The sequence below is a fragment of the Fragaria vesca genome, linkage group LG6, assembly GCF_000184155.1.
Source record: "Fragaria vesca subsp. vesca linkage group LG6, FraVesHawaii_1.0, whole genome shotgun sequence".
Classification (NCBI taxonomy): Eukaryota; Viridiplantae; Streptophyta; class Magnoliopsida; order Rosales; family Rosaceae; genus Fragaria; species Fragaria vesca.
In genome coordinates, this window is record NC_020496.1 from 31,195,370 (window position 1) to 31,222,919 (window position 27,550).

At 39.4% G+C, this 27,550-nt stretch overlaps 3 protein-coding genes across 3 annotated transcripts; all 3 read right to left on the reverse strand.

Moving 5' to 3' along the window:
• Positions 1–9,323: 9,323 nt before the first annotated feature.
• On the reverse strand, positions 9,324–10,607 carry LOC101304316. The gene has a single exon (XM_004306043.1). It carries the CDS (start codon positions 10,605–10,607, stop codon positions 9,324–9,326), a length of 1,284 nt encoding a protein of 427 aa, XP_004306091.1.
• Positions 10,608–11,756: 1,149 nt separating this feature from the next.
• Positions 11,757–13,013, reverse strand: LOC101304607. Its single transcript, XM_004306044.1, has one exon. The coding sequence runs from the start codon at positions 13,011–13,013 to the stop codon at positions 11,757–11,759; it is 1,257 nt and encodes a 418-aa protein (XP_004306092.1).
• A 2,719-nt stretch (positions 13,014–15,732) lies between these two features.
• On the reverse strand, positions 15,733–18,881 carry LOC101304902. The gene is made up of 8 exons (XM_004306045.1): positions 18,034–18,881; positions 17,892–17,928; positions 17,697–17,792; positions 17,487–17,606; positions 17,235–17,333; positions 16,655–16,714; positions 16,465–16,559; positions 15,733–15,856 (listed from the first exon to the last, which is right to left on the reverse strand). The coding sequence occupies exons 1-8, from the start codon at positions 18,879–18,881 to the stop codon at positions 15,733–15,735; spliced, it is 1,479 nt and encodes a 492-aa protein (XP_004306093.1).
• Positions 18,882–27,550: the final 8,669 nt, after the last annotated feature.

Below are 27,550 nucleotides of genomic sequence, written 5' to 3' on the forward strand. Positions count from 1 at the left end.
TAATCACATAAAACATTCTTTTAAAGTGAACTATCACTTTTGTAAACTATTCGCAGACAACCAATGTCTTTTCTTATTAAAAAAAGTAACTAATTAATAAGGATAATTTCTAACGGTTGTGAATTGATGTAGAGAAATAGGTTCCAATTCACCAATTCTAATTCCTACTTAAAGCATCATTGATGGACTCGGTATAGATAATAACACAATATATTATCCACTTAATGTTCAACATCTACACTGTTTGATCATTCCAAAATGTTATTCACCTTGATCATTCCAAAATATTGTTCACCAAATATTTGCGAAACTAAAACAGTGCTTAACGATTTGCCAAACTAAAGATAGAAGTCTGACTCTTCATCCCATTCTTCGTTGAACCCTGCAAGCATTCCCTCAAGCATCACAAAATCTTTATCCTGCAAAAAATACCCTATATTGAGGACCTCATTTTGCAGCGGCAGCTTCAGCGATAGCAATGCCGATAGACCATTTGTGTTAATAACACAAAATAGTGTGTTAATAAAACTAGCCTATATCTAATAGAATACTATAAAATATTAATGAAGCATTTAAAGGAAAATGAAGAAAACAATACAATTTTCCTTTTGTAAAACATATTCAATAGTTGTAGACTTGTAGTTTATGTTTATTGTAAAAATTAAAATTAAAATTTTATCTTTGGACCCCTCAAAGACAACCTTTAAGTTCCACCACTGATGACAGCCTCCATCTGTAAGACCAAATGAACCTAAGGATCAATTCAAAAGGACAATCAGAGAGAGCATAACTCCAAATTTATCGAATGGATACACTAGCATATAAGGAAATACGAAACTCAGAGAACGATCATAGACTTGAAACCAGACCGGAAGCAGTATAAGAGAATTGACATGAACTTGGGTATGATTTGTAAAACTTATAAGTAACTATCAGCTACCACGGATGAGGTGTGAACCAAAGAGTTATATATGTCATCTGAATGACCCTTAAGTAAAACAAGAGGTTTGATGCTCCTATCTGTCAAACTATACACCCCAAAATCATAACCAAAGAAAGTAAAATAGATGCAATTTTTGCCAAGCGTCTTGTCATGGATGAACATATTACTTTCTTTGCTCAGAAATAGTACCAAGGTCAACAACCTCCCCCCATATTGTGCTCCACCGTTTGTGTTAGCAGGGTTAGCCAGCTTGAACACTCGGAATAATCCTTGTTTATTCTATCGCATCGAAATTTTGTGAACAATTGTAAACAACTCGTTAGTTTCATAATCTTTCACAAGGCAATAGCCTCCCTATCTGCATTGGAGCAAGTCATCGGAAAAGCGTACCGATCATATTCTCCTATTACCATTGAACGGTCCAGGGAGGATGTCATATACATCAATATATAGATGGTACAAGATCTCGATTAATAGTTGACATGATTTCTATATCTTTAAATCCTTCACTTTTCCGATCTTATCAATGACGGTCCATTTCGTATCACTAGGTCTACAAAAAGCCACAACTCCACATCTTGGGACTTAGGCCAGCCACAATCAAGTCCTGCCGCTGCTGTGTCAGGCATGTTTGTGGTGATGAGGCTACAACTTTCTTAAAGTGAATAAAGTCCAGTGGACAGCTGCAGGGCCTCGAGCTAGCTAGAATTGGTGGGAGCATGACTCATCACGAGATACTGGATTTAACAAGAAGTTCACTACACTGTTGCTGTTATAGTGGTGATTCTGTATGATAAGCCAAGCCCTAATTGACCCAACACAACGTGGATAACTCCAAGAAGAAGCTTATCTGGAAACATAAGAATAAGATTTTCTGGAAACATGTGGATCTGTTACTAAGGAATATCGTGTAAGTTTTCTTTTAATTAAATTTATACTAGATCAATACATGTAAACTAACATTGTGTTTATATGTCAATTGTACTTAGGATTGCAAACACTATATTTATCCTATATCTGCATAAAACATGAATATATGAATATGAACTCAGAAATTTATCAGAACCACTTTGATTATCCATTCAGCCTTCTTCTTATTTCACCTTTATGTTCTCTTAGTAATGGGACTAAATATGAGAATCAGATGTGCATAAGAAAGGACTAACAGACATATATATAGCATATTGTAGGTAGTTTCATCCATAAAGAAACTGCCACAAATTTAACTGCTTTGTCATAAAACTGCTTTCAACTGCAATTTAGATTTCAAATTCAAATATAAAGCTTATTTACATATTTATCTTAAGGTTTTTACACATGTCTTAAACTCAAATCACATTATATATATTTATACTGTGTTTCTAATATCAGTAAACAAGTCTTTGTCAAGTTCTTATAAGCTGATATGCTTACAATCTCCCACTGAACTTGACAATCCTTTGAATACATGCATTACAGTATAATCACATATAACAATGATTTACTTAAGTGTGCACTGTGAGTCTAAAACTTTCTTAAATAATTCAAAATCCTTCAATTGCAAATTCTGTCAATAATGCTTATGTCAAGGAACTCAAGAACAACATGAGGAATAGAATAGACATCAGTGTTCCAAAATCACCTCTCAACAAGTTAAAATCACATGAATTTCAACTTAATAGCAATAAACTGAATGTGTTATATATAAATGCATTCTAAACACAGTAATACTAAATGTCCTACTTAATACCAAAATTTCTAACTAAATAGAAATAAGGCAAATTATATTCACTGTAAACTTCATCATGTTCTGCATATAGGTTTGTATTGTCATTCAAAGACTTACAAAATGAAGTTGTACAACTTAATGTGCAGATTAATAACAAGATGAAATATTAATAATATAATCTTATCGATCAATTTCACAACTAAATAATAAAACATAATACATACTAACTGATTATGATGCCATCTGAACTCTCCAACTTTAAAGTTCATCTGCAATCCCCATATTCCTTGTATGCTTGACAAAATCTGCTACTGGTAGTGTCTTTGTCAATGGATCTGCCAACTGCTCCTTTGTACCAACCTTAACAACCTCAATTTCACCATCTCTAACACTCTCCCTTACTGAAAAATACTTAACATCAATGTTTCTTGAAGCTGATGTTCTCTTGTTATTCTTAGAGAAAAACACTGCTGATGAATTATCACAATAAATCACCAAAGGCCTTTCAATGGACTTAATCAACTTCAAATGAGAAATAAAATTTCTCAACCACAATGCATGTCCAGTAGCTTCAAAAATAGCAATGTATTCAGCCTGAAATGTTGATGTTGCTGTGAGACCTTGCTTTGAAGTTTTCCAAGAAATAGCTCCTCCTGCTAAAAGGAAAATATAACCAGATGTAGACTTTAAGTCATCCACATTTGATTTATAAGAGGCATCTGCATAAGCCTCTACTTCAAGTTCTTGTTCATCACTTCTCCTATAAATTAACATGTGATCTTTAGTCTTCTTTAAATACCTCAAGACCTTCTTCCCTGCTATCCAATGAGCATGCCCCGCATTGGATTGAAACCTGGCCAACATGTTTACTGCAAATGAGATGTCTGGTCTTGTACAAATTTGAGCATACATCAAACTTCCCACTAATCTTGCATATGGCACATTCTGCATTCCCTTTGCTTCCAACTCATTCTTAGGACTTTGCTCTTTATGCAGCTTATCTCCTTTGGAAATTGGTGCATCTCCAGACTTGCATCCTTGCATACCAAATTTTTGCAATATTTTCTCCAAATAATTTCTTTGAGACAAACCTAAAGCATGGTGCTTTCTATCCCTGGTTATCTCAATTCCCAACACATAGTGTGCTTCTCCCATGTCTTTCATGTCAAATTGACTCAACAGAAAAGCTTTTGTTTCCTTCAACATGCAAACATTACTACTAGCAAGTAGTATATCATCAACATATAAGATAAGCAAAATAAAATTGCTCCCACTGGTCTTAATATATATGCATTCATCAAGTTTATTTTCCAGAAAACCAAATTGAGTGATTACCTTGTCAAACTTTAGGTACCACTGCCTTGATGCCTGCTTAAGACCATATATTGATTTCTTCAGTTTGCAAACTTTATTTTCATCTTCTACAAAACCATCAAGCTACAACATGTAGATTTCTTCATGTAAATCACCATTCAAAAATGCAGTCTTGACATCCATTTGATGTAACTCGAGATTAAAGTGTGCAACAAGAGCCATAACAGTTCTGAATGCATCTTTGGTAGAAACCGGAGAGAATGTCTCATTGTAGTCAATACCTTCTTTCTGATTGTACCCCTTAGCCACTAACCTTGCTTTGTGCCTCTCTATTTTGCCTTCGGCATCTCTCTTTGTCTTAAACACCCATTTGCACCCAATCGGCTTAAAATCACATGGCTTATCAACCAAAATCCATACATTATTCTGAGACATACTCTTAAGTTCATCTTCCATTGCCAATTTCCATTTTGCACTATTCACTGATTGCATAGCTTGTGCAACTGTAAGTGGATCATCCTTATCTCCCAAATCAGTTTCTTCAATTAAATACAACTAATAATCATCTGGTATAGCAGGCTTCTTGATCCTTGAAGATTTTCTCAAAGCTATAGGTTCAGACACTTCTTCGTTTTGCACTTCACTTGCTTCCATTTGCTGCTGATCTTCATTCCCTTGTCCTGCAACATTTTTCTCTATTACAGTAGCATCTTGAACTTCATTTTCTGCTTGTTGTGTAGATACATTATCATTTTGATTCTCTGGAACAAGTTTCACCAGTGTTTCACTTCCTGAAGCCATATTATTATTATTGTTATCCTGACCTGCGATTGAAACAGCACTGCAATCCTGGTACACAAACCACTCTTCAAAATTCTTGTTACTCCTTTCCAATGCTTCCATAGGTTCCTTTGACACTTTACTTGCATCATTATCAAATTGTTCATCATAAAACATGGCCCTATGTGACTCCACAATTCTGCAACTTCTCTTTGGACAGTAAAACTTGAACCCCTTGGACTTTTCACAATAGCCAATAAAATAACCACTTACAGATTGAGAATCAAGCTTTCCATCTGCCACATTGTGTACTCTAATCTCTGCATTGCAGCCCCAAACATGAAAATGATTCAAACTAGGCTTGTAACCATACCATAACTCAAAAGAGGTTTTCAACACAGCCTTGCTTGGAGTTCGATTGCAAATATAATTTGCTGTTTTCAATGCTTCTCCCTACAAAAATTTTGGAAGTGCAGACCTCACTATCATGCTTCTCACCATGCTTATCAATGTTCTATTCCTCCTTTCTGAAACACCATTTTGCTGTGGGTTGTATGGAGTAGTGTATTGTGCTACGATTCCACATTCCTGCAAAAACAATGCAAAAGGGCCCTTACGTTGGCCCTGCTCAGTATACCTTCCAAAATATTCACCTCCCCTATCTGATCTGATAACCTTAATTACCCTGCATGTTTGTTTTTCAACTTCTGCCTTATAAATTTGAAAAGTTTCCAAAGCTTGTGATTTTTCTGAAATTAGGTACACATAACAGTACCTAAAGAAATCATCAATGAAGGTGATGAAATAACAATTACCACAGATAGTATTGACTGGAAAAGGACCACAAATATCTGTATGAATTAAATCAAGAAGACATTCACTCCTCTTTGAACTTGTGTTCCTAGCATTAGTCATTTTCCCTTTCAAACAATCAATACAAGTCTCAAAATCTGTAAAATCTAATGCAGGCAATATGTTTTGTTTCACAAGTTCACTCAGTCTTTGTTTTGAAATATGACCAAGTCTTTTATGCCAAAGAAAAGATGATTCTACAGATTTTCTCTTTGAAATCGTTTTACTTGAAGCAAAAACATAATGCTTAGCTTGATTTTCAGAAACATTAACACAATTAATATGCCAATAACCACTTATCAAACTTGCATCACCAAAACACTTATTATCATAATAGAAATTCATAGCTATATTATTACTTTAGAAACTATAGCCATTGTTTGCTACAAACTGAGAACCAGAAATCAAATTCCTACTAATACTAGGGATACAATAGACATCGTTCAATACTAATACATAGTTATTCCTAAACTTGAGCTTGACACATCCTACAGCCTTCACAGCCACCCTTTGGCCATTTGCAGTACAAACTTTTGTTTCATTCCTGCTTGGGATTGAAATCTCTGACAATCCCTGTAATGAATTAACAATATGAATGGGTGAGCCAGTGTCAAACCACCAAGAATCATCACTTACAAAATCATTTGACTCAAATTTGAAAACAGATTTAACAAGAAAATAACCTTTCTTCTTCAGCCAAGCTTTGAAACCATCACAATCTTTCTTAAAGTGACCAGGTTTCTTACAAAAGAAACACCTAATGCCACCTGCAGGTTTGTACCTTTTATCATGATCAGATTTCTTAATAGGTTTAGAGGTGCTTACAGAGGTACTAGCTTTGCAGTTCTTGTTGCCAAACTTCTTGAATTTTCCATTTGACATCAGATTCACAGCCACAACCACACCTTTTCCCTTCTTCTTGACTTCATCCTCAACTTCCACACAAAGTGAAATTAGCTCGTTCACTATCCACTTTTCCTTTTGAGTCTTATACAGCGACTTCAGTTGATCAAACTCATCAGGTAGAGAATTAAGCAACATGTAAACCAGAAAGGGCTCCTCTACAATCATACCAAGATCCTTCAAACTTTCAACAATATTGGACCCCTTCATAATGTACTCCCTTACACTGCCCTTTCCATCATACTCCATTCTCATGAAGGATTTCATGAGTCTTCCAGTCTCAGCTTTGTTAGAGATGAGGTACTTTTGAGCAATAGAATCCATGTAGACTTTTGCCAATTTAGAATCTGGGATGCTACCCCTCACACTGCTGATCATGCTCTTCTTGATCATTATCAGTGCCATCTTGTTGTGCTTGTACCAGTTATCATTCTTCTCTTTCGCATATGTGCTTGCATTCTCAGCCAATGCTAATGGTGGATCTTCCTTCAGCACATGATCGAAATCCAAGATTCCCAGATTAAGTTCTATGCCACATTTCCATTGCTGAAAGTTTGAGCCATTTAGATGCTCAATCTGATTTATGGACATTGGAAATTGCATAGTTGTATGTGAAAAAAGATCAAACAAGTTAATCCAGTGTAACTTGATACCAGAAAAATTTGAATGTCCCAAATATAGTATATAAATGTATATGCATACAGTGATATGAAACTTATCAAATTCAAGACTTTGACAACCTTTGTGGTGTACACATCTTTATTGATATGAATGTTCATTTACTCTTTACACATACCAGATCACAAAACCAAATGTCTAAACTGAGTCTCTATGGAAACCAGAATAAATTTAATTTTAAGTTTAAGATCTGTTCTTGATGATGGAATTGCTGCAGTCTTGTTTCTATTCTAACATAAAGCCACTATGGCAGCATAAATGTTCAAAAGATCAACTGAATGATACATACAATTCCATTCAATGCATTTCAGGTCACTATGGCAACACATAATGCATACACCATTTATATCATTCATATCAATTATAACATCAGCATATTCATATAAAAGATATAATATAAATCACTGCATCAGATGAATAGGCATATAAACGAGCATACATATATATTGCAATATATAAGCATGTATTTTCTGGCTTAATGTGGATTAAACATATAGATTCCCAGAATACAAGTTATAAAGGAAAAAAGTTTCTTTTACATGCAATTGATCTGAGCATAGTTGCTCTGATACCAATTGTAAGTTTTCTTTTAATTAAATCTATACTAGATCAATACATGTAAACTAACATTGTGTTTATATGTCAATTGTACTTAGGATTGCAAACACTATATTTATCCTATATCTGCATAAAACATGAATATATGAATATGAACTCAGAAATTTACCAGAACCATTTTGATTATCCATTCAGCCTTCTTCTTATTTCACCTTTATGTTCTCTTAGTAATGGGACTAAGTATGAGAATCAGATGTGCATAAGAAGAAACTAACATACATATATATAGCATATTGTAGGTAGTTTCATCCATAAAGAAACTGTCACAAACTTGACTGGTTTGTCATAAAACTGCTCTCAACTACAATTTAGATTTTCAAATTCAAATGTAAAGCTTATCTACAGATTTATCTTAAGGTTTTTACACATGTCTTAAACTCAAATCACATTATATATATTTATACTGTGTTTCTAATATCAGTAAACAAGTCTTTGTCAAGTTCTTATAAGCTGATATGCTTACATATCGGTCTTCTTCGATGTATAGGGCGTTTGGAGTATAGAGCTGGGACATATGCAATAGATCGGAAAGTTGTGGAGCAGGACGGCAAGTCTCGGTGGCGATACCTCTATCAACAGCGGCTCGCCAATTAGGGCGTACTTGGCGAAACGATTGATAATCTGATAGGCAAAACCGTACCATAACGGTATCAATTGCAAGATATCTTCTGGAAGTCCTTTCCACCTCTCCTCCTCCTCCTCCTCTTCCTTCTTGTTCCTCTTTGACATCGACATCGACATTTTACAAACTACGCGGTGAGAGAGCTAGGGTTTGTATTGCATATGATCGAGCGGTGAGAGAGCTAGGGTTAGTACTTAATACTATCACGTACTGTATATATATGGTTGCAAACGGTGCTTAATCTTTTAAGTAGTTTAACAGATCTGAGTTTAACCAAGGATATATGGTTGCAAACGGTGAGAGACTGTGTATATTCCTTTCGGATAAAGTAAGCCAGGAAAGAACATATATACAAGCCTTCGGGTCTGAGTTGTAAATCTTATTACGAGTCTTATGACCCTCAATAATGTACTGCTGAAAATTTACAGTGAAAGATGCTCGGTATCTTCTCTAAAAGGGTTACTTGGCATCAAATTTTGGTACCCCTATATACACCTGGTTGCACTTAGATTTTACGATGAACAATTTGATGACAATGTAAAACATACATCTCTGCCATAGAAAACGATAGAAAAATAAGAATGCCCGGGTGAAGAATTTTTCCAATTGATTTTTCATAATTGGTTGCACTTATATATGAACATTCCCCTGTATATGAAATTAGCTAGCCTCCTTCGATTATTAAGTTTTGTAATGATTTTAAGAATTCGGCAGAAAACAATAAATTAAAGAGATCCGATCCAGAAGCTCCAAACACCAACACTAGCAAAGAAAAATAATGATTACATTCGATAACCAGAGAGTTGAAGGAAACCTAAATACCTAATACATTATAAAACAACACATAGGCTGGAACTCAAGGTAACATGAATTGTAGGGGTGCAGTCTGTGAACCTCTAACCAAGCTAACATGGATATGGTGTGAACCAAAGACTTTGACAATAATTACCCCCACCCGATGTGGTAGCTGAATAATCCTCAGGAAAATGTAGCGGTTTAATTGTGCTATCTTTCAAATCATACACCCCAAATCCACCATTCCATTCACTCATGAAAGCAAAATAGATGCAGTTTCTCCCAAGTGTCTTGTCATTGATAACACTAGAACTTTGGTCGCTCAAAAACAATATCCGATCACCAAGGTCAGTAACCGGCTCCCACCTCATTCCATCAATCTTATCACTGGTCTTGTACACTTTGAATCCTTCCGTTATATTCCTTCGTCGAAGAACCACAAACAACTCCTTGGATGCATAATCTTTTGCTAGACAAGGGTATCGCCATTCCTGATCAACCAGATGCGGGAAGGGGACCGGGCTTTGGCCAAGAAGCCTATCAGCCCTAGTGACATTGGCAACTTCAGGGGCCATGTCAAACACCTTTAACATCTTGTTTCTGTTAGCATCCATCAAATATAGTTTTCCATCAAATATTTCTATATCTCTACATCCGGAAAAATATATGTCGGTGTCAATGAGGGTCCATTCTGCATCATTTGGCCTACAAAAAGCCAAACTACCTGATTTTGTTAGAGCAGCCACAACACAGTCATGTTCCTGCAGTCCTGGAGGTGAAGAGGCTACAAATTTCTTGAAGAACAAGGTTGAAAATCTGAAATTGGACAATTCTTTAAGGGTAGATTGCGATGGGAGCATCACTCGGGTACGAGATACTGGATTCAAGAAGAAGTTGACGGCAGAAAAGAGGCTTGTATTCTCATAGTGTTCATCAGCAACTACGATCAGCCAGGAACCAATTGACCCAAGACAAGCTAGGGAAGCAGTAGGGTACACCAGCTTTATTGACTCATCATCTAGATTTAGGGGATCAAGACGATGATCGCCGATATCAATTGATGGGAAGATATTGGGATCTCTTACACATGAGAATTGGTTTTCGATGGAGAAAGCATGAAGAGAATCATAAGCCTTCCTGACCAAAAGCCATGGTTGTGGAGCAAGAAAGCAAGTCTTGGTGGCAATGCCATTATCCAGCGCGGCACGCCAATTAGGGCATACTTGGCGAAACACTAGGTAATCTGATATGCATAGCCTTTGTGGTATCAACTGCAAGATGTGTTCTGGAAGTCCTTTAGACCACCTCTCCTCTTGTTCCTCCTCCTTCTTCAACCTTTCCGACCACCTCTCCTCTTGTTCTTCCTCCTCCCTCAACCTTTTCAACATTGACATCGTACAAAGGGAGAGATCGCTCACACATAGCCCTAGGTTTGATTAATTAGCTAGGGTTTCTATCTCTTGTAGCCTTTTTTTTTCTCTTGTAGCCTTTTATATATAGATAATTGGGCATTGTATAACTGTCCAATTGTCTTAGGTAGCCCAATCCCTACCCGGGTCACAAATTACATATTTACTTGAAGCACAAAATCTAATTTGATTAGGTTTTACATTCCTAATTGGATTATATATGTATATATATGTTCCTAATTCTAGTAATATTTACTTTCCTAGTCCATTCAGCATGAGCTGCCAAACCAAATATTTTTGTTTTCATGAAAAATTATAATCAAAAAGAATATATGCAGAAGTGTGTTGCTCCATTATCCGTTATTATGAAACCACAAGTAGAAAGATAATACGTACCAATTAACAAGAGCACACAAAGTAACTAGATTGCTTCCCGGCTATGAATTTGGCTGATAGATGATAGTAAAAGGTTGGTATCTTCTCTGAAACGGTTGCACTTTGATACACCTACTCACCTGGTTGCACTTAGATTTTACGAAGACCAATTTGATGACAATGCAAAACATACGTCTCAGCCATAGAAAACGATAGAAATAAAAGAGTACCCAGGCACATTAAGGTTTCTACTCAAACATTGGTGAATATATATATACACACACACAGTTTCTATCCAGAGCTAAGCTTCACTTTGAAATTAAAATGTGAAGTTCTTTATTTGACTCATTTTTCGGTTATATTTTCACATCTCTACCGTTCAGTTTGTAGAACCTAATACATAGATCACTCTTGCCAAGTTTCATCCAAATTGGTAATCGTTCAGTTTATATGAACTATATATATATACATTCCCCTATATATGAAATTAGCAAGCCTCCTCCCATTATTAAGTTTTGTAATGATTTTAAGAATTCGACAAAAAAACAATAAATTAAAGAGATCGATCCGATCCAGAAGCTCCAAACATCAACACTAGCAAAGAAAAAATAATGATTACATGCGAAAGGATTAAACTCAAGGAATAAACAGAGAGTTGAAGGAAAACTAAACATCTAATACATTATAAAACAACACGTATGCTGGAACTCAAGGTAACATGAATAGTAGGGGTGCAGTCTGTGAACCTTCTAAACCAAGCTAACATGGATATGGTGTAAACCAAAGACTCTGACTATTTCCGCCATTGGATGTGGTAGCTGAACAATCCTCAGGAAAATGTAGCGGTTTGACGGTGCTATCTTTCAAGGAATACACCCCAAATCCACTCATGAAAGCAAAATAGATGCAATTTCTCCCAAGTGTCTTGTCATTGATGACCCTATTACTTTGCTTGCTCAGAAACAATGTCCGATCACCAAGGTCAGTAACCAGATGCCATCTCATTCCATCCGGATGATCAACCTTATCGTTGGTCTTGTACACTTTGAATCCTTCTTTTATATTCTTTTTTCGAAGAACCAGAAACACCTCCTTGGATTCATAATCTTTTGCTAGACAAGGGTATCGCCATTCCGTATTAACAAGAACATACGGGAACGGGACTGGGCAAAAGCCAAGAAGCCTATGAGCCCGAGTTACATTGGCATCTTCAGGGGCCATGTCAAACACCATTAACATCATGTTTCCTTCAGTAACAGCACCTAATTTTCCATCAAATATTTCTATATCTGTACATCTGGGAAAATCGGGGATGAGGGTCCATTCTGCATCACTGGGCCTACAAAAAGCCAAATCATTACCTGGTCTTGTTATAGCAGCCACAACACAGTCCTCTTCCTGCAGCCCTGGAGGTGAAGAAGCTACCATTTTCTTGAATAAAAAGGTTGATTGGAGGATATTGTTGCTGAATTCGGAGGATGCTTCAAGAGTAGACTGCGGGGGAAGCATCACTCGGACATGAGATACTGGATTCAAGAAGAAGTTGATGACAGTAGTGCTGTTTTGATTCTCACATCGTTGATGAGCAGCTACGATCAGCCAGGAACCAATTGACCCGACACAAACTAGAGAAGCGTTAGGAAGAAACCCTAGCGAATTCATATCTATTGACTCATCGTCTAGATTTGGGGGATCAGGAGGAGAATCGGCAATCTTAATTGATGGGAAGATATTGGGATCTCTTACACATGAGAATTGGTTTTCGATGGAGAAAGCATGAAGAGAATCATAAGCCTTCCTGAGCAAAAGCCACGGGAGCTGTGGAGCAGGAAAGCAAGTCTTGGTGGCGATACCTCTATTAACAGCGGCTCCCCAGTTAGGGCATACTTGGCGAAACGCTTGGAAATCTGATATGCATAGCCTTTGCGGTATCGACTGCAAGATATCATCTGGGAGTCCTATAGATAACCTCTCCTCTTGTTCCTCCTCTTCCTTCAATCTTTTCGACATTGACATCGTACCCAGCGAGCGAGAGATCAACCTTGATTAATTAGCTAGGGTTTCTTTCTCTTTATACCCTTTTACATATAGATAATTGGGAATTGTATTACTGTCCAACCGTCTGAGATAGCCCAATCCCTAGGCCCGGTTCCGAAAAAAAATCCGATTTTGTAATTCCTAATCCGATTATGTTCCTAATTTAGTTTCCCACCAAGAGCTGCCAAACCAATTTTTTAATGTTTTCATGAAATATTATGATCAGAAAGAATATAATGGCTTTAATTTTTGATAGCTTCAAACTTTCAACTTATTAGGGTGCATGTACGTTTAGCCGTTTAGGTTTCAACCGTCAACTTTCAACTACAAGAAGACGACACATGACATGTTTTTTTGATCAAGTTGTTTACTTAATTAACGTCTTAGTGTTTACTTGAATTACTTCTTTGTCAAAAAAACCAGTAATTTGAAGAAGGAAAGATTGAAAAAATGTGTAATGGATTCGGGCCTTTTGTAACCAAAGAAAGAAAGCCCAAATCGCAATTCTCCGAGCCCAAAACAATATATGGAAACTCCTACAGTGCTAATTCCATCAGAGCAACACAGATCTTTCTCTCTGTCATTTTCTCAGAACCATGGGTGGCCGTGGTAAGCGTCGTGTTCCTGCTCAACGTGGTCAACGTCAACTTCCTGCTCAATGTGGTCAACGTCAAGCTCCAGATCCAGGTAATTTTTCTCATCCGGGTCAGGTTTTGGGTCTCAAATGTTACATTCCGGATTATCGCTATTATGGTTCGTGTCATGGATGGCTGATTGCTATGGAGGGGAAAGACTTGTCGGTAATCCTTGTGAACCTTTTTATGAGATTTGGGAAGTTTGTCTCTGATTTCCCATTTTCATTAATCAGCACCCTAGAAACCATTAGAATGCTCTTGTCCTTTTAACTGCACAAGATGTACCTTCTTCTCATAGTCAAGAGGATCGAACCTTGTAGAGATCTGTGTGACAGAATTAGAAGAGAGATCCAGAGACAAAAGGGCGTCATCCGAAACAGCTAGGAAGCCGTTTTCAACAGGCACAATCTCATGAGTTGGTGCATTTCTATCAAAGTATGTCCATTCTTTATCTTCAAGACTCATAAAAGCCACTCTAAACTCATGTACAACCACAATAACACACTTGGTTGGATATAACACAGCGTATGCAGTGATTATAGCCCTGGAAACAAAGTAGTCACCTTCACTTGCCCGAGGATTGAACATTTCTGATGGAGGTTTCAGTTTTGGACTACTTTGATTCCAGGTCTATAATCACTGCAGACCCTGTGTTATATCCAACCAAGTGTATTATTGTGGTTGTACATGAGTTTGGAGTGACTTTTATGAGTCTTGAAGATAAAGAATGTACATACTTTGATAGAAATGCACCAACTCATGAGATTGTGCCTGTTGAAATGGCTTCCTAGCTGTTTCGGATGACGCCCTTTTGTCTCTGGATCTCTCTTCTAATTCTGTCACACAGATCTCTACAAGGTTTGATCCTCTTGACTATGAGAAGAAGGTATATCTTGTGCAGTTGAAGGACAAGAGCATTCTAAAGGGTGTTGATTAACGAAAATGGGAAATCAGTGACAAAGTCCTTCAAGCTTTACCAATAATGCGGAAAAGAATTGGACCCGAAAGAGAACTCTGGGTGATGAAGCACTTTTTGTTGGTGGCAACTCATCTATTTCGGTAACTGCATCAGATATCGAAGGATGCAAACCAGACTCAATATATTTTGTTCGGAATGGGGAAGGGTCATTTGGCACCAGGGCATGGAGATATGATCATGGTGTTTATGATGTGTACATGGGTACCATTTCACAGTTTCCGATTTCCAATTCTACTCTCATGAAGAAGACAAGACAACCTCCAATCTGGGTGTTGCCAACTTTTCAGCTCTGAAGAAGTTCCCATACCAACTTTGCAACTCCAATATGCCTTTTGTGCTTTTGCTGGTGGAATAAGTAGTTACAATTGTATTGGGGTATCCAGCTGATGTCTTTGATCAACTAGTCTTTAAGGACGCTGGGACTCCTGAGCTTACTGATGCTAGTTTGACTGGTTGCAAGTGGATTATGTACATCTTAACTTTTCTATGTTTTGAAGGTTATGAAGATTATCCCAAAATCTTGTTTATGGTCTGCGTATTTCTCTTTTTCTCATCTAGGTTTGGTAGTCTTTGCAGCATTTTCTTTTCGAGTGGAGAATGGAAGTTAAATTCGTCATACAAATTCTGTTCCTTTTGTGTTATTCTTTTCTTTTCTTTCTTTCTGAAGAAATAGACGTGTGTCAGTCTTCGGGGTTTAGCTGTGTATCAGTCCAGTAAAATTCAAGACGACTGGAGAATGCAGGTCAAATTCACCATAGAAACTCTGCTTTTCCTTCTGAAAAAGAAGCAGCTATCCATACCTTTCAAAGAATCAAATTAATGGAACCAAAAATTGCAACATAACTGGTTGCTGGTACGCTTCATTCATGTACAGAGATCAGAAAGAACCAAAACAATTTTGCAACAAAATAGAAGGGATCAATTATTAATAACGGGGGAATAAACATGGCTGTGAGAAACAAATAAGGCAAGCTTCTTTCTTGTCTTCTTCAACCTTCAATGGGATAAGAGTAGGAGTTCATATCATCATCCCATGACAAGCAACACTTGATCTTCTTATGTTGAAGCTTCTTTCTTCCCTTCTTCAAGCTTCACTTTGATAAGAGTAGGAGCTCATATCATCATTCCATGACATGCAACACTTGATCTTCTTATGTTGAGGGATATGGAACTTTGGGTCTTTGGGTATGGTTGGATGCTTCATTGACCTGAAACACAATCAAACACAAAAGCATAAGCAACCTTAACCACATCAAGTTATTACACGATAACATGACATGCTCTCAGAATATCACTGTTATCGTCCTGCATCAGTCCTAGTAATTGATAGGATATCCAGCATATAAAAAACATACATCATGTGCCCTGGGATATCCACCATATATTGTAGATACACTTTGTATCCAGCATATTACATAGACTAAGGCTTCCTCTTTTTGAAAGTTAAAGACAAGACATAGGCAATTAGTTTGACCCACTTTGTGTTAAGATGGAATCCCAAAACTATCTGCACTCTCTTTTTCTGCATATTGAGAACTGCAATAATATCATCAGCATTATTCCAACCCAAGACTATAATCTAACTATAAAGAAAATATAATTGTAACAACAACCTATTTGCAGAGAAACCTCACAGAAGCAAAGGAAGTTTGTTAAGTCAGCTCTCAGATCTTTCTTCAGAAATTAAAGGATTTGAATACACCATCATTTTCATCCAAAATGAGAGTACCATCCAATCATGCAATGATATAGTTCTAGGGATGTAAGAAGGTTGAAGAGAACGGGTCAATTACATTACAACCAGATGAGTTTTTACCTTCTGGGAATGAAAGGCCTGTCAAAGTAGGGCATTGGCTGTGCTTTTGGAACAAGCTCCTTTCTCAGCCTTCTTACTTCTTCCTCTTCTGCCAACTGCAAGTCAAAATAACAAAATGACTATTCAGCTGAAGAAAAACTATGGTAGTATAAGCTCATCAAGTACACACTACTCTTGTAATTTGGGTTACCTTCTGCAGTCTCTCTCTTTCCATCTTGTATTGCTCAAACAGGCTCAGCTTCTCTGCCACCTGAATTCAAATACAAAAGGTAACTCATATTTAGTGTAAGAGCTGAAAATTTGTACCCTAATACCATGGACAAACAACCAGTAAAGTTTTGTTCCATTTACATACCAAGTCATGCATGTGATAGTGTAGATCTTTATCGACAAAATAAAAGTGATAGGCTGTGAATGGAATGTATGAACCATGTAAACTGTACACCTCCAATATCCACATCAGTCTACAATATTCATGTCGGCAAGCTGGCAGGTTTGTGTACAAACCCTTACTCATTCATATGTTAGGATGCTGGGGAAAAACTTTATTCTAGCTATGCACATAATTATAAGATGGTTCCCGACTTCCCGAACACAGATTGACAAAATCACTAATAAGAAAGATATCTTATTCTCACACATATCTAGTTTATATGCAAAACTAAACTTGAGAGTAACTGAAATGATGAGATTATGATTTACCTGATCATATCTAGTTTATATGCAAAACTAAACTTGAGAGTAACTGAAATGATGAGATTATGATTTACCTGATGATCAAACTCAGCACGCTCTACTGCCCGCATGTCAGTGTGGAGCTTCGGGTCTGTTGGTCTTGTGCTCTCTTTGACAGGAGGTTTAATTAAGCACTGAGATGAAAACGACCAAAAGTTACCTTATTGTCAATAGAGTGCAACCGAAGGTATTCAAATTTCTTACATTGATATTCTTTGCCAGTTTTAGGCATGATATTCAATAGACACAGTGCAACAGGAAATAAAATAAAAGCAATCAAAGGTTACCTCTGGTTCATCTGTTGTCCATGGGAGTCCCTGAGCAATTGGTATCCGCTGCCTCTCCTCCTGTATCATCATCTCCTGCACCTTCTTCATGAACTCTTCTCCCTTCATTCTCCCCCTTTCCTGCATCAAGATTCAACTCCCAAAATTATAACCAACACCAAAGCCAGTAGACAAACTCGCGTGTACACCATTCAGTTTCACAACATTTACCTCTGTCCTGAGCTTGAATGGTTTGAGGCTAGTGGCTCTCTGCTGCTGCTTCTTCTTCCATCTGCTTCCTCCAATCGTGCCAGACGACTCCGAGCTCTGAAACCAAAAATCAACAATGCAACACTCCATTAGTCCATCTAAAAACAAACCATCTCACTCTCGATACAATGGGAAAAACAGTAACAAACAACTTACATTTCTCCGGCTTCTCCTCCCCCCATTGTTCGAAACGCTACATCAATCAACATGCCGAAAACAAACACAGTTAGAACTTAGAACAATGCATAAACTCTACTGAGGCATTTAATCAAACACCTGGTGTGCAATAGAATTTTACCTTCCCAGGCTTCCATCCCAAGACGACGAAACCGACGGCCGGCGATCCAGCCCGAGATTCTCAGACGTCAGAAACAAATCCGACGGGCAAAACGACGATGACGACTCGTGTGCCTGCGGTGGTTGAAGCCCAGGCAAGGCCCATTTCGTCGCCTTCTTCTTCTTATCATCACTCTCTTCTTCTCCTCCTTCTTCTTCTCCCTTGGGAATCGTGAGCAGCTTCTCGAAGGCCTGAACCAAATGCATCACCTTCCCACGCTCCGGCACGCTCTGCCTCGCCTCCTCCAACAGCCTCGCCCTCCTCCTCTTAACCGTCGAGCAACCCGGACCCGTTTCCTCAGTCGGGTCGGCCTCGCCCGGGCCGCGATCGTCAAAATCCCGATCCTGAATCAGCAACGCCTCCTCGATTTCCCGATCGGCCTCCTTGGACCCGCTTTCGTGTTCGGGTTCGGGTCGGGTCTTGAAGAACTCCTCCTGAGAAGCCCTGAGAGTCTCGTAAGCCAAGCACATACACTTCTTCCCTCTCTCTTTGCACTTTCCGCACTCGGCGTTCGGATTCGGGTCCGAATTCGGATCTGGATCTTCCTTCTTAACTCTCTTCTTCGCCACCACGAACTTCCTCTCCCGGATCTTCTTTTTCGGCGACTGAAACACAACCGGTTTCGGGTTCGGGTTCGGATTCGGATTCTTCGGCGCCGATTTCTGCGACTTGGCGGATCTCAGGCCGGGGGAGACGTTAGGGTTTAGATTCTCCGAGTGGCGGGGATTCTCCTGCTTCTTGGATCGGGATGAGCCGTGGTGGTCTTTGATCGGAGTCACGGCTCCGGCGCTCTTGCCGGCGGATTCCATCGGAAAAAGTGACCGCGATTGGGTTTTTTGATATTAGAAAATTGGGGTTTTCAGAATTTGGGGGTTTTGGAATTTCAGATAATGAAAAATGAATGAAGGAATTGGAAGGGAGAGAGAGGAGAGAAAAGGGGGAACGTTTGAGCTCTGGACGCTCTCGAGTAACGGCTATATTTTTTGGGGGTTATATGTGGGCCGTTGGATGAGGGTTTTAAAATATTTTGTGGATGTTGTGGTCGTTAGATTGAATGATTAGATAATCTCTCTAGTTTGCCAACCGTTATAGCCGAATCAGGATTGTCGCATTACGGAAATACCCCTGTTCTTTGGCTTATATACTGATTAAAGACTAATTTGGGTTGGTATCGTGGAAATTCTTATATACACGACGCAATTTTAATTATTTATAACAATTTATATGTTTGACCACTATATTATTTATTCTAATCCTGACCATCTATATATGTATGTGAAGATACACGTCGTATACTGAAGATACCCTGTTCTTGAGATTATTATTATTATTTTTTTAGTGTTGCATTTTTGAAGTATCGAAGTCCTAGAATTTTGAAGATTATTTAGAAATATTCATATGATATCCCAGTTATTTGAGGTTTAGGGCTTCATATTGTTGAGGAGCTATATAGATGAATTAGGTGCATCCCGTACGTACTATACTAAACTTTGGGCTATTTCTGAGTTGCTGAGTTGAAGCAATAAACAGAAGTATGTAGTACAGTATGAGTGCATCACTGCTCTGATTTTCACCAACTCATGATCCGCCATATTTCCCTAACTGTGGTTCGATTTTCGGTATGATTTTCATGCGCGCAATTCGCTAACGTAAACATGCATCTCAGCGCGCCCTAGAAAACGATAGAGCAATAAGAGTCCTCGATCAGTCACACATTCAGGGATTCAGGCATTAAAAACATTGATGAAGCTGAATGGAATATAGAACATACACTGATACACAGTACATGATATATTTAGAAAACTCAATAGACATAGAAAACTCAAAAGAGACTATATGTAGAGTTGAAATCAAACGAAAACAGTATATAAAGGAGCACATAGGCTGGAAATGGCAAAGTTACTAACTAAACGAACAGTTCGAGCAGGATTAAGGGGTGCAAATATATCTGTTCAACTTATTGTAAAGTAATCGAGCTACCACGGATGTGGTGTGAACCAAAGTATCTCCTCTTTGACACGAGTAATCCTTTGGGTAAGTTAATCCTTTTGAAGCTCATATCCATCAAGGAATACACCCAAAACCCTTCTATGAATCTGAAAGCAAAATAGATGCAGTTTTTCCCAAGTGTCTTGTCATTGATGACCTTGTTGCTTCTGAAGCTCAGAAACAATATTCGATCACCAAGGTCAGTAACCTCCTCGCAGGATGGCTTGCCATCACTACTCCTGCCCTCCATCTTATACACCGGACTCCTTTTGTTATCGGACTTTTATGAAGAACTATAAACAACACCTTGGATGCAGAATCTTTTACTAGGCTAACGTACGGTCTCTCATTCCAGTTGATCGGGATGCCTATGCTGATGCTGCAATTGTATTTGGCCCTAGTGACGTCATTGTCATCTTCAGGGAGGTATGTCAAACTCCAGCAGTACGGTGTACTTGTCATCTCTAATCCCCACAACATATAATTACCGATCAATTATTTCAAGGTCTTTATAGACGAGAGCATATCGGGCACGAGATAGTGGATTAATGAAGAAGAAGTTGAGGAGAGTAGATCCTTGACTAATAGCTACGATCAGCCAGGAGCCCAGGACTCGACTGAACCAACACAGCATAGGGAATAAGAATCAGAATATGTTTCTGATTTCAAAATTGTTGGACTCCTTAGAAAGGAGTATTGGTTTTCGATATATAAGGCATCGAGAGTTTCACGATACAACCTTGACCAAATTCCAGGGGAGTCGAGGAGCAAAAGCCATGGGGGTTGAGGAGCAGGAGGGCAAGATCGGGTGGCAATACCTCTATCAACAGCGGCTCGCCAATTAGGGCATACTTGGCGAAACACTTGGTAATCGGAGATGTATAGTCGTTGTGCTATCAATTGCAAGATATCATCTGGGAGTTCTTGCGACCATCTCTCCTTTGACATTGATCATATACAGTGTGTGAAAATAAAAGGGGTGTATTGTATTTGGATTCATACAGACTTATTTTAATCAACTGACTTTTTGAAAAGTGTACAGACTCTTTGAAAAGCTCATAGACTTTCACTGATTTCTTAAAACCATCGATTTTTAATCACAGACTTTCACTGATTTCTGAAATCTACAGATTTCATATGAATGACTTCTGTAGATTTCTCAATACTTACAGAGTTACAGGAAAGAAAAAAAAAAGATACAATGACAAACACATAATTAATAACACCGATTATAAGTTTAGTGCTCATCTATCTAATTTCGATGCATACAGTTTAATATTTGATTGAAATACATAAACATAGGTAACGAAAAAGATTATATTAACCTAACAACACGCATACTTGTATGTAAACCAAAGACACATTTTTAAAGTGGGACATTAGATGTTCACAAGTTTAATTCATGTACGCAAATATAAAATATATGATCATATGGTTCTAATATCAAGAGTTTGTAGATAATATTTAAGTTATCGAGGGTTCCAAGCATTACAATTGAAAGACAACAAAATGTTAATATTCAAAAAACATTGAAAAGAATAGATAGAATAGAACGTTGATAGCACAAAATATTATTAAAAAGAAAAAAAAAGAATGATGTATCGTAGGATCAACCTATTCACATGTAAAGAGAAAGTCTGTCATAGACTTTTCCAAATCTTTGCTCTAGTGGATGGAAAAATATTAGAGTTTGGTGTGTGTAATTTACACTATAAAGTCCACAATTATCCATGAGTTATTAATTCCATAAGTATGAATGATATTTTGAATACATCTGAACTTCTATTCATTTTAAAAAGTCTTAATTGAATACCCCTGAACTTTAGTGGAATTCATAATAATTTTTTATAATCTAGTTGAATACACACAGACTTTGATTGATTTTTAAAAGTCTGTATTAAATACATCTAGACTTTCAAATTCCATAGACTTCTTTAAAACTTTCACTAATTCCATATACAATACACCCCCTTAAGAGTAAGAGACTTGGGGCTAGGGTTTTGAACTTGCTGCTGGACCTTTATATATACGGGCTCTACTGCTCTACAGCATTTTGTGAGTCCGATTTCGTCCAAAAAAGTACACAAACTATATACTATATGTAGGCACGAATACTACGATATATATGCACATCTAGAACATCTTTAATTTGATGACTAAAAGAAGCTAGGTTATATATTGCTAATTGCTATACACATATAGGTAACCACTATGTGTTGCGATTCTGCAACTGTGCTAGAATATTAGTGGGCGAGAGCATGTCGGTGCTCTGAATCATATCTCATGTACTTAGGATCCGCCACTCTGATTTTCACGAACTTAGGATCCGTCATCTCCAGGCCTTGGCCTCTTAATGAAGTTTAGTTGACCAAAAAAAAAAAAAAAAGGAATCCGTCATTATTAATTTCCCTAATTGAGTATAGATTTTGAGATTTTCAATGTGATTTCATCACTAACATAAAAATGCATGCGTCAGCCATAGAAAACGATAGAACAATGAGAGTCCTCATACACATTTAGACAAACGCTGATGAATGAATAAAAGCTTAATGGAATAGATCATACGTACATGAGCATTGAGCAGAGTGGCCAGCCACTTTCCTCGATTACATCTAGCTATTCCAAGAATTTTTGAAGATATATTTAGGGGCAAAGAAGCTGAAAGCAGTATCAAAGTAACCGAAGCTCCATATATATACCAACGTACCCTAGCTAGCATAAATCCTCCGAAGAAAGGAAAAAAAAAAAACCTAAGCTAGCATAAACGACAAAACTACCTGGAAAAGTACTCAAAGACATAGAAAACTCAAATGCCATATTATTATCAACCGAAAACGTACAGCATATGAAGAAGAACACATAAGCTGGAACTGGAGAAGTTACTAAATGTGTTCAACTTGTAAATTACTAGTAATCGAGCTACCACGGATGTGGTGTGAACCAAAGAGTCGACCCACAACTTTGAGCCGAGTAATCCTTGGGCAAATTAACCCTTCTGATGCTCCTATCCGTCAAGGAATACACCCAAAAACCTTCTGTCAATTTGAAAGCAAAATAGATGCAGTTTTTCCCAAGTGTCTGGTCATTGATGACCTTGTTGCTTCTCGAGCTCAGAAACAATATTCGATCACCAAGGTCAGTAACCTTCTCGCAGGACGGCTTACCTTCACTACTACTGTTCCTCTTGATCTTATACACTCGCACTCCTTTTGCTGTCGAACTTGTGCAAAGAACTACAAACAACTCCTTGGATGTAGAATCTCCTACTAGACAAGCGCAGTCTCTCCCATTCCAATCAGTAAAATACGGGATGTATATGTGGATGCTACAATTGTATTGGGCCCTAGTGACATTGTCATCTCCAGAGAGCAAGTCAATTTCCAGTACAGTGTACCTGTGATTCCTAAGCTCTAGAACATATAATTTCTGATCAATTATTTCAAGGTCTTTATATTCGAACCCTTGCATGGTCTCAAGGAGGGTCCATGATGCATCAGTTGGCCTACAAATACCCAATCGTTTTAGACAACAAAGAGCAGCCACGAAGCATTTTGTTGATTGTGCTGGTGGTGAAGAGGCTACAGTTTTGAACAAGGAAAAGGTACCTGATGGGAGCTTGACTCGGGCACAGGAAAGTGGATTAAACAGGAAGTTGTTACTGCGGCATTGTTGACGAATAGTAACGATCAGCCACGACTCCACAGAACCAACACAAGACCGTACGCGTAAGTGATGAGAAGCAGAAGATGTCTCTGATCTGAAAGATGTTGGACTCCTTAGAAGGGAGTATTGGTGTTCGATATAGAATGCATCGAGAGAATCACGATCCCCTAAGGAAAAGCCGTACGAGTCGAGGAGCAAAAGCCATGGGGGTTGATGAGGAGAAGGAGAGCAAGATCTGGTGGCAATACCTCTATCAACAGCGGCTCGCCAAGAAGGGCATACTTGACGAAACACTATGTAATCTGATATGTATAGCTGGTGTGCTATCGATTGCAAGATATCATCTGGGAGCCCTTGTGACCACCTCTGCAGGCTCTGCTTCTTCCCCATCGTCTGAGCCATCTTTGACAGTAAGGGCTGCTAGGGTTTTCACTTATAGCCTAAAATCTTTGATAACTAAATGAAGATTATCTTAGCTATTTGATTTTGATTTCAAAGTGAATGATTTTGTTAGAGTTTATTTCGTTCAGTTTGTTTGGATTTTACTTCATCTTACGAGCATGTTGTTAGAGTTTTGACCTAATCTTTGGTTAATCTACCGCAATCTATGGGTTGTTGAGATGTGGTAAGAATCATTCCCCATAACTTGCAAGTTTTCTGTCTTGGATTTTCAATAGGGTACATATTGCTATACTGAAGAGGGTACCACTGTGTTGCGCACGTCGGTACTCTATATCATCATCTCTCATATATATTTAGATTGCTTAAACCCACCTTTCGAGTTTGAACATGTCTGCCAAACTCGTCGACAGCTAATCTTTCTAAGTCGAATTGTTGGTTAATTTATACAGTTAATCTAAACACTCATTTTTCGTTGCACTAATAATCTATCAACTTGTCTCCATTCAGACCACTATTCCAACCAGAGAAAGGAAATCAACTTAATATTTTCAAAAAAAAAAAAAGGGAAATAAACTTAATACATTGTTGCTGGACCCATAACAGTTAGGAAAAGAGCAACACAATCAATATACTTGGCCACTAAAGAGTAGATGACAAGAGTAAATAGGAAGAAATGGATTTGTAACAACTAACAACTAATATTCTAATAACTAGCCTTTACACCCTCGAAACTCGCGTGTAGACACGTTGATTATTTGAAACTAGCCTTTATACCCGCGAAACTCGCTTGTAGAAGACGTTGTTAATAGTTTTTTTTTTTCTTGTTTGAGCCTAGTTGATATTTCGGTCCAAAACTACATAATAAGTTTTGGATAACATTTGGGCCAATACCGGCCTGTTGCCCTTTTAAAATAAAGCTTGCTAAGGAGCGCGAGCTTTAGAGATGCGTGAGATGGTTTCCTACATGGACTGTAGCACCCTGCGAGATAAGGATGCTTGTTATTTGAGTTCGCATAGGAAGCTATAGGGTTGTGGATAACACGAAGCTAGAAACGTTGTGATCTAGGCAGAATCTGTTATGTGAATGAACACATGTCATCTAGATGTTTAGTATGCAAGCGAGACCTGTCCATGTATCATTCTAATTGCTGAGTCCGAATTGGATTGTGATTACATCTCTGCTAGCTAGTTGCGAGCCTTATATAAGGAGGGTTCGAAGATCATAAAAATGGACAATCAAATCATACAACAATTACAACAAAAACTCTTCGAGCTTCTCGATACCCTAAAGCTAAGTGCATCTCGCCTTAGTTTTTAGAGTCCGTTCGGTCTCGCCCTCGGTTACTTTTCCAGTTAATTGCTCTGCTCGCTACCCACAGTGAGTATCGATTACAGGCGAATAGGTCAACTACTCGTAATCTCTCGTCCGCGAGGTAGCACCGGAGCCCTTTTGTTTGTTTAGAAGTCAAGCACACACGCAATTCACATTCTGCGCCTGTGCCAGCCAACCCCCGTTACTTTTGGTATTGCTAAGTTACCTCCTGCCCCTGCTGGGGATCGTGGCCAAAACATTTCTTTCTGATTTGTAGTCGTTTTCTCTTTTTGTGAAGTTAGTGTGTGGGTTGTGGGGAGTTTCTTATTGCAATTATAATTCTTAACTTCCCACAATTCTCTACTCCTATTTTTGTTGTTGTTGTTGTTGTTTACTATACTAACCTTTCAACTTGATTGTTTCAACTAAACACGATAAGAATAATATAGGTAAAACAAAATTTGGTGAATTTCTAAACCCCTTGCTTTATAGTAACTAGCTGACACTACAATTGTATTTGGTCCTGTTATCTTCAGGAATCAGAGAGTATGCCAAACTATAGCAGTACGGTGCATGTACTTACTTGTGGCCCAAGGCGGCCCAAACCGGGCCAAGGAGGGTCAAGGCAGCCCAAAGCGGATCAAGGCTAGCTAAGCGAGCCCAAGGCGGATCAAGGCGGGTCAAGGCAGCCCATGGCGGATCAAGGCGGGCCAAGACGTGTCAAGGCGGCCCTATGGCGGCCTTAAGAGGGTCAAGGCGGCCCTACGAGGGTCAAGACGGCCCAAACGGGCCAAGGCGGGTCAAGGCAGCCCAAGGCGGATCAAGGCTAGCTAAGCGGGTCAAGGCGGGCCAAAGCGGCCCTAGGCGGGTCAAGTCGGCCCCTTGGTGACCCTAGGCGGGCCTAGGAGGATCAAGGTAGCCCTTTAGCGAGTCAAGGCGACCCCTAAGTGGCCTTAGACGAGTGAAGGTGGCCCCTAAGCGGCCCTAATCGGGTAAAGGCGGCCGCTTAACGACCTAGGCAGGTCAAGGCGGCCCTAGGAGGGTCTAGGAGAGTTAAGGCGGCCCCTTGGCGGCTTTAAATAGGTGAACACGGCCCCTTGGAGGGTCAAGGCGGCTTCTTAGCGACCCTAAGAGAGTCAAGACGGGTCAAGGTGGGTAAAGGTAGCCCAAGGCGGCCCCTTGGTGACCCAAAATAGGTTAAGACGACCTCTTGGCGGCCCTAAGAGGGTCAAGGCCTATCAAGGCGGGTCAAGGCAGCCCAATGCAAGTCAACGCAGCCTTAGGAGGATCAATGCAGCCCCTTAGCGGGTCAAGGAGGCTCTTTGTTAGCCTTAGGAGGGCCTATGAGGGTCAAGGCAACGAGTCTAGGAGGGTCAAAGCGGCCCTAGACGGGTGAACGTGGCCTCTTGGTGGCCCTAGATGGTGAACGCGGCTTTTGGTGGCCCTAGATGGGTTAAGGCGGTCTCTTGGCAGCCCTAGGCGAGTCAAGGCGGGTCAAGGCAGCCCAAAGCGGGCCAAGGCAGGTCAAGGCAGCCCAAGGTGGATTAAGGCGGGCTAACGCGGGTCAAGGTGGCCCAAGGCGGATCAAGGCAGCCCAAAGCGGGTCAAGGTAGCCCAAGGGGGGTCAAGGCAGCCCAAAGCGGGTTAAGGCGGCCTAAGCCCCAAGGCGGGCCAAGGCGGCCCAAAGCAAGTCCAGGCGGCCCCTTGGCAGGTCTTGGCGGCCCTAGACGGGTCAAGGCGACACAAGGCGGGACAAGGCGGCCCTAGGCGGGTCAAGGCGGTCCAAAGCAGGCTAAGGCGGGTCAAGGAAGCCTAAGGCGTATCAAAGCGGCCCTAGACCAGTCAAGGCGGCACAAAGCGGGCCTAGGCGGGTCAAGGCAGCCCAAGGCGGGCCTAGACGGGTTAAGGTAGCCCAAGGTGGGTCAAGGCAGCCCAAGACAGGCCAAGGCGGGTCAAGGCGGCCCAAGGCGGGTCAAGGCGGCCCAAGGCAGATCAAGGCGGCCCGAGACGGGTCAAGGAAGGCCTAGGCAGGTCAAGGCTGCATAAGGCGGGTCATGGCAGCCTTTGGCGGGTCTAGGAGGGTCAAGGCGGCCCTTTGGCGCCCCTACACGG